Here is a 7,797-nt window from a genome sequence, read left to right as displayed (position 1 = left end):
AAAGTATATCAAATGGATGTAAAATCTGCATTCCTAAATGGTGTACTTGAAGAGGAGGTATATATAGAGCAACCTGATGGGTTTGCCCTATCTGAAGACAGTGACATGGTGTGTAGGCTACATAAAGCCTTATATGGTCTAAAGCAGGCACCCAGAGCATGGTATGAACGCCTCCATCTTGTGAAGATTGGATTTGAGAGAACAAGCGAAGATAACAATATCTACTTGAAATCTGAAGGAGATCAGATCCTGATTTGTGAGGTATTTGTTGATGACATTATCTTTGGTGGAGATGACAAGATGAGTCATGAGTTTGCAGATGAGATTAGAAAGAGTTTTAAGATGTCACTCATAGGGGAGATTACGTTCTTCATTGGACTGCAGATTCAACAGATGAAACATGGAATCTTTATCACTCAGTCCAAGTATGTCAAAGAGGTGTTGAAGACCTTTGGCATGGAAGAGAGCAAACTGATTGGTACACCGATGGTGACCGGTTGTAAACTATCCAAAGAGGATGACTCGACATTGGTTAATGAGAAGGAATACCGATCAATGATTGGTAAGTTGCATAGCATACCAGATATTGCACATGCAGTTGGCATTACTGCAAGGTTCCAGAAAAGTCCAAGAGAATCCCACTTGATTGTAGTCAAGCGGATTCTTAGGTATCTGAAGGGAACTATTGATTATGGATTGTGGTATCCATATAGCAAGGATTTCAACTTGAAAGTATTCACAGATGCTGATTGGGTAGGTAATGTGGACGACCGGAAGAGCACAATCGATGGTGCATTCTTTCTCGGTGGTAGACTGGTCTCATGGATGAGTAAGAAGCAGAGTTGTATCTCTTAGTCTACAGCGAAAGCAGAGTATGTTGCAGCTTTCATGAACTGCAATCGGACAATTTGGATGAAGCATGTATTAAATGGCTTCAAAGTTCCTGTATCTGAACCGGTAAGTATATTTTGTGACAATACTAGTGCAATTAACATCTCCAAGAATCCGGTTTTACATTCTAGAACCAAGCACTTTGAGCTTAAGTATCATTTCTTGAGGGAAAAGGTTCAGAACAAAGAGATTGCACTGGAACATGTTTCCAGTAAGGAGGAGTTAGAAGACATATTCACCAAGCCTCTCCCAAAGGCTACATTTATGTACTTAAGAGGTGAATTAGGGGTGTTGCCCCTTTAGGAGGTGAACTAAAGGTATATGCTCCACATCAGTCAGGTATTGCATAGTCAAATTTTTTTTTTCCAAGATTGATGTGTTGAAGGATGCCACTCCTCAGGAGGAGCAACATAATGGAATAGGGAAGCTTGTGCCTCCACTTTGGCATTGTTGTCAAAGGGGGAGAAGAAGTGAAGCGGAGAAGATATCTGCAGAAATTGGGGGAGAAGATGTGAAGCAGAGAGATATCTTTGTATATTGCCATCAATGCCAAAGGGGGAGATTGTTGGCATTATGTGAACCAGTATGAGGACATGATGACATTGTATGTTGTCATTGATGTCAATATGCTGAAGAAGAGAGAACCGGTATAACATTGTGAACCGGTATATGTGTCAAAGTGAAGCGGTGTGTTTGTTCAAGGTGAACTGACATGTTGATATGGGAACCGGTACATGGAAGCTTTGTATGACTACCAGTTGGTAGTCTCAACTTCAGGGTTTTCGGTTGAAGTGCTTCAAGCCTGTGTGACTCAACCAGTGACTTTGTGTGATGAGTTAGCATTGTAACAAAGAAAAAATCGTGTTGCCACGTCAGCCTTGTGCGCGTGAAGGATCTTGCGTGAAGGAGATTGTTCCTATCTACCTTGGGAATGTGCGAAGTCTGTAAATGGTGAAAATGTGTGATGGGTTATCAACCACCATGAAAGCGGTGGAAAATGAATGATGGAGAACGTCTTGAGATCGGTTCAAGACTGTTGCATTTAATGCAATGTGCTCAACGGTCAGGATTGAACCGTTTGAATTGCTTAACCTAACAGGTTTAGGGTTTAGGGTTTATGCTACCGACCTATCTATTTCCTAGAAGGTCGATGTTGTGTTTCTTTCTGAGGTTGTTGGCAAAATTTGTGTGTGTATCCAAGTGAAGAGATACGTGATTCTTGCCAGACCAGAGGAGAGAAGTGATACATGCAGAGTGTAAGTGTAGAAGGTGAAGAGGAGCTAAAGTGGATCTGCATTGGCATTGAGTGTTGTTACCTGATCATTGTAATACCTGTTGGTCTCTAACCACTTCAATAGTTGGGAAATCCCTTAACAGGGTAGCTTTAACCGATTTACTGTAAATCCTTTGACACGGTGACTCAAAACCATTGAGTTCTTGAAATCCTCTAACAAGGTAACCTTTAACAGGGTTTAACCCTTAACCGGGTATTCTAGCCATCCCTTAATCGAGTGATCCCTAACAGGATCGGTTCCTAATAGAACCTATTGTATCAGTCTTTAACCAGACAAGGCTCCTAACAGAGCGGACTTCTAAAGAGTTCAAAAATAGCTTGTGGGTATTCATCCCCACCGTGGTTTTTCCCAGTTGGGTTTCCACGTGAAAAATCTGTGTGTCATGTGTGGTGTTACTCATGTGATGGTTTAAGTGATTTGTGTCTGAAGTTAAATTATGTTGACCTAACTGTTTATATATTTTGATGATAGATTACCCGTTCATGGACTAGGGTGAAATGGAAATGAAGTATTAGATTGTATGAAAAGATAAGTGTCAACCAGTTTATGCTTGTCTCAGTTATTCTGGGTTTTGCCGGTTGTACTCCGTTTCAATAGTTGAGTCTACCAAGATGGTGTCTAGGGACACAATTGGGGAGTGTCAACTTGATAGGTGGAGTGTATTCTCCTAGGATAGCCCCCTCATGAGTTTAAAATAACAACATTGAATAATATCAAAGAAAACGTTCACCAACATAAAAATGGAGGCATAAACAAATGATGTAGATTTGATTCTTTATATCTTTAGAAATCAAAGTTTGTTTTAATGATTTCCTCTTTTCTTCATAGACACTAATTGCATTTTGAATTCTTTAACATAACATGGTACACAAACACATGCAAGTCAAGTCATAATGACTAGTAGAAAGGGTAGTAAAGTTGAAAATTCAATTGAAAATGATTTGAATTTCATGTCCACTTTCGTACATCTTTATATTCAACGTCTAGATCAATCTTGGCCCACTTGCAAATAAACTTTGAGGTTAAAAAGTTCATTTTAAGGTTGAAAGTCAATGTATGAGAGTGCAAATTAGAGTACAACAATAAGAAATAAATGACAAATATACATGAAGTGGCATTAACACATGAATAAAATAAATATAGATAAGAAGAGCAAAACTTCACATAAAATATTACATTTGCAATATATTATTATTACATCAAAGACATTCTACCAGAATAAATACAAAATTAAACAATAATTTAAAAAAATATTTGCTAATTTTGCCATGATATGTAACATAATAACAAATTTCTCATTTGATTGTATGTGGTTTGTATCATCAAATAATTTCATGATATGTCATTAGGATAAGATAAGAAGAAAATAGAGAAAATCAAACTTCATGATCCATCATCATTTTCTCTCTTCTCTTACCATATTATTATTATCTTGATGATGGATCATGAAGTTTGATAAAAAATATTGATGATAAAAATCATACAATTAAATCCAAATATCTGCTATCATCTCTAATATGAACTAAACAAACTACGCATTGTTAATTGATATGTAAGATGTTCAACTTTGACAAGCACGATTGTTTGTTATTGAGGTTAGCTTTTGTTTTCCTCTTATTGTTCTAGTGGGCAATGAGGGCAGTAGCTATGGGGTGAACTGTTTAGTAAGTAATATAAGGGGAAAAAGGTACATTAGATTCTCTTATATGACTTGCTAAATAGTTGACTACATACCAGTTCGCTCAATGAGGGCCATGCAGTGTGATCCCAAGATTTGATCCAAAAAAAATTGTTATTGCTATGATCCCAAGTTGTGACTTAAAGTTGTTATTGCTATGATGAGTACCAATAATTGAATGAAATATACCATTTGTTGTAAAAAGCAACCAATCATGTGATGCCACATCAGCTGCACAAGTATTGGGCTCCCTTTTGGACGCCTATTGGTCTCACTTTTTGGGGGTTGTTTTGGACACCTTGACAAAAAGCATGCTGATGTGGTATCATATTTGATAATGTGACCCTGAAATGTTAGTTATAAGTAAGAGACTTGCCAAGTAAGCTGCTGTAAAAAATTAGAAATGATTCAAAATTTCCATGTGAAATTTTGAAAACATGAAGTTAGTGCAACACTACTACTGGAACATCATCATAGTGAGGGCCACCCAAAAATGTTAGTAAAATAAGAAATAATGGACCCTGGCTGTACTCCTGTGGCATGGCTTTCTGCTCGTCTCGTGACTGCTAAACATTCTGGCAAAGCACACGGATACCCATTCCCCATTAACACCATGGAAACAACAAATTCCACGTTGAGAACGTTAAGAATCACTGCAACAAGTACACTAAAATATAATCTCACGTGACAGCGACTGTGTTTGATAATGATGGGAGCTCTGTGTGCAGATAGTGCGGCACCACACTCATCCCGTCACCCCAACTATTTTAATTTTACTGCATTTCTATTTCCTACCTGCTCCAATTTGCAACATGTTACTTGCATTCCCTCTAGACTAGATAATACCTCCAAATCTTACCTTGATTTCTGAGCCGCCAACTGGTTACCCAATATCCAGAATCACGATCCTTTGTAACTTGCAGAGGAAGTTTTAGAGGGCCAGCTGTAAAACAGTAGCCGTTTAATGAACTGAGATGTAAGGACATGGAGTGGAGTGAGAGGTGAGGCGATTTTAGTAGGTTGTTGCAGACTGTTTCGGTACGTGCAAACTGGCAGCTTGGCAAATCATATTTACTTTTATCAATGTCATGTCAGGATTCAGGACAGCTGTTGCACACTGCCCTTGTTAATGGAAGCCTGAACCTGACCTGAACCACATTGCATTGCATTGGCCTCAGCCTTCTAACGGTCGGGGTGAATTTTGAAAAACAGGCAACTCTCATTAATAAATATAATGGTGTTGTTTATTCTGTTAAACAGCCTGGCAACAGGAGTTTCCCGTGACTAACTTAGCTTTGCCCCTCCAATTCCAACTATATAAATTGCAGGGCATGAGCTCCTTTTACTACCACGATCAGATTGATTATTGTCTTCAATGGCTGCCCAGGGGAAGAGCGTATGTTGTTGGTGGGTTTTTCTCACCCTCATAATTGTCTTAGTGAGTGTGGGGGGCTCACAATGTGCAGAGTTCAATGACTATTTCTACCCCAGTTGGGCAGAGGATCATGTCATGTATGAAGGACAAATGCTCAAGCTTAAGCTCGACAATATTTCTGGTATCTTTTTTTTCTTCATGTTTTGATCATTTTGAAGATTCTGTTTTTTTTTCTCTTCTATTTATTCACGATGAATATTATGTTAAGCTTCTGAATTCAATTATGTATATTTTATTTGCATCAACATTTGGGATCACACTCAATGATCCAATGATCTATTATCAAGATGAGAAAAAGCTAATAAGAAAAAAACTAATAAGAACTAATGAGATTAGAGTTTGCATTTCTGGTACTTTTTCTCTTCATCTTTGCTCATTTTGAAGATTCTGTTGTTCTTCCTCTTCTATTTGTTGCAATCTTTGTTCCTCTTGATACTGAGATTAGAGTTTGCAGTTGAACTGAAGATTACTGTATCTTCACTCTTGCACATGGTTGTTTTCGCAAGAAAAAGTTGTGTGGGTTGTGGGTTGTGTGTGCACTAAAGTATATGTAGGCTGTTTTTTTATGTGTTGATGGACATTTTTGATAAAGGTGCAGGATTTGCTTCTAAAAGCACATACCTCTTTGGAAAGGCAAATGTGCAAATCAAGCTTGTTGCAGGGGACTCAGCAGGCACTGTTACAGCTTTTTATGTAAGTAATGCACGCGTATGCCTTTTCTTTGTGACCCGATTTGGTTGATGATTGCCTTGAAAACTGCCACTGTTTTGCATGTTATCACATACCCATATCATACACCATTTGTTCATTCATTGCTCATGTTTTGTTATGATCATGTTTTGAATGACAGATGTCTTCACAAGGTGACCAGCACGATGAATTCGACTTCGAGTTTTTAGGCAACAAATCTGGAGAGCCATACATTGTGCAGACCAATGTGTACTCACAGGGAGTGGGCAAAAGAGAACAGAGGCTCTACCTGTGGTTCGACCCAACACAAGACTTCCATTCCTATTCCTTGCTGTGGAATCGCCACCAAGTAGTGTAAGCCCAAAACACGAACTACAACTTCACCCATTAGCTATTTTGCAGTTTAAACAGTGATTTTAATGAGGATTTTGATGCAGGTTCATGGTGGATGATGTACCCATCAGAGTATTCAAGAACAGGGAGAATGAAACTGGATTGGCATACCCACAGAGGCAGGCAATGGGGGTGTATTCATCCATTTGGAATGCAGATGACTGGGCTACACAGGGAGGACTTGTAAAAACTGACTGGAGCCATGCCCCTTTCATTGCTAGTTACAGGAATTTCAGCATTGACGCCTGCGAGTACAAGGGCCCACAGTCGATGAGTGAGTGTTCATCATCATCATCTTCATCGTCGTGGTGGTGGGACCAGGCTGCATATGATTCTCTGGATGGGAAACAGAGGCTGAAACTCAGATGGGTACACGACAAATACATGATATACGACTACTGCAGGGATTCCACCAGATTTTCCACGCCTCAGCCTGAGTGTGCACAAAGAATATAATTTTTTCCTTTTCCCCAGTATGATTGTGAATTGTGACAATCCTTCTTTATTCTGCGGTGTGTGGGGCCGCAGCAATTTTGTACCAAATAGAAATTTAGCCTCTTTTCTTCAGAGGTCGTGTTGAATTCTTTACTAATATCTAAGGCATTTTTATGTTCCCAGTGGAATTCTACCAGAGTTTAAATATTATGAGTTTGAAATTAATTAGAAATTAATCGTTACACTTATAGAAATGCAAGGTTGGGAGCCCATGAAAGAACATTTTATCAGTTATCATTTATAATGGCAGTCATATTAAACACGCATTAAATTCTATGATTCGCATATTTATATCAATTTCTATTTTTAGGATTTGTTTCAATATAATTATATAATTGAGTGTGGATTTTCATTTTTTTTTTAGATTCATATAATTTTATTATTCTCCATGATGTATGTGAAGTGACGTATGATTCGACGTTATTTCTCTTCCTCTTCAGTCTCTTGTTGCAAGTCATTTTCAAGAACATGCTAATAAGGTCATATTTATTTCTGAGATGAAATTTAAATTAAAAGTAGAGAATCTAAAAGGAGATATGATATACAATCTAGGAGTCTAAATATAAGCATATATATTTTCATATTTAAATCAAATCTTAAACTTCTATCTTAAACTGTTACATATAAACATATTGTCTTTAGTTTTTTTATATTCTTATAAATGATAGTCTTTAGTTTTTTTATATTCTTATAAATGATAATATACATTCAAGTACTTAATAGATTTTTGAATAGTTATTTATTATATTTATAGATTAAGTATGTGCATAAGTGTTTTTGGATAAATTATGTATTTTTTCTAAATATAAGCATCTATATTTTCATATTTAAATCAAATCTTAAACTTCTATCTTAAACTAATATATATATATATAAACATATTATCTCTAGATTTTTTATATTCTTTTAAATATATTATT

General features: G+C 37.1%; 1 protein-coding gene across 2 annotated transcripts; it reads left to right on the top strand.

Moving 5' to 3' along the window:
* The first annotated feature begins 5,048 nt into the window (after window positions 1–5,048).
* LOC131054824 (xyloglucan endotransglucosylase protein 6) lies at window positions 5,049–6,999 on the top strand. Of its 2 annotated transcripts, none has more exons than XM_059207551.1 (4): window positions 5,049–5,420; window positions 5,898–5,992; window positions 6,150–6,343; window positions 6,427–6,999. In XM_059207551.1, exons 1-4 carry the CDS (start codon window positions 5,240–5,242, stop codon window positions 6,836–6,838), a joined length of 882 nt encoding a protein of 293 aa, XP_059063534.1. In that variant the 5' UTR covers window positions 5,049–5,239; the 3' UTR covers window positions 6,839–6,999. The 2 variants fall into 2 exon arrangements, with proteins under 2 accessions (XP_059063534.1, XP_057845416.2); XM_057989433.2 differs by having other exon boundaries at window positions 5,058–5,420; window positions 5,892–5,992.
* The last annotated feature ends 798 nt before the right edge of the window (window positions 7,000–7,797 follow it).

Source organism: Cryptomeria japonica, chromosome 6 (assembly GCF_030272615.1).
Source record: "Cryptomeria japonica chromosome 6, Sugi_1.0, whole genome shotgun sequence".
NCBI classification, from domain to species: Eukaryota; Viridiplantae; Streptophyta; class Pinopsida; order Cupressales; family Cupressaceae; genus Cryptomeria; species Cryptomeria japonica.
This window is presented reverse-complemented; position numbering and strand designations above follow the sequence as displayed.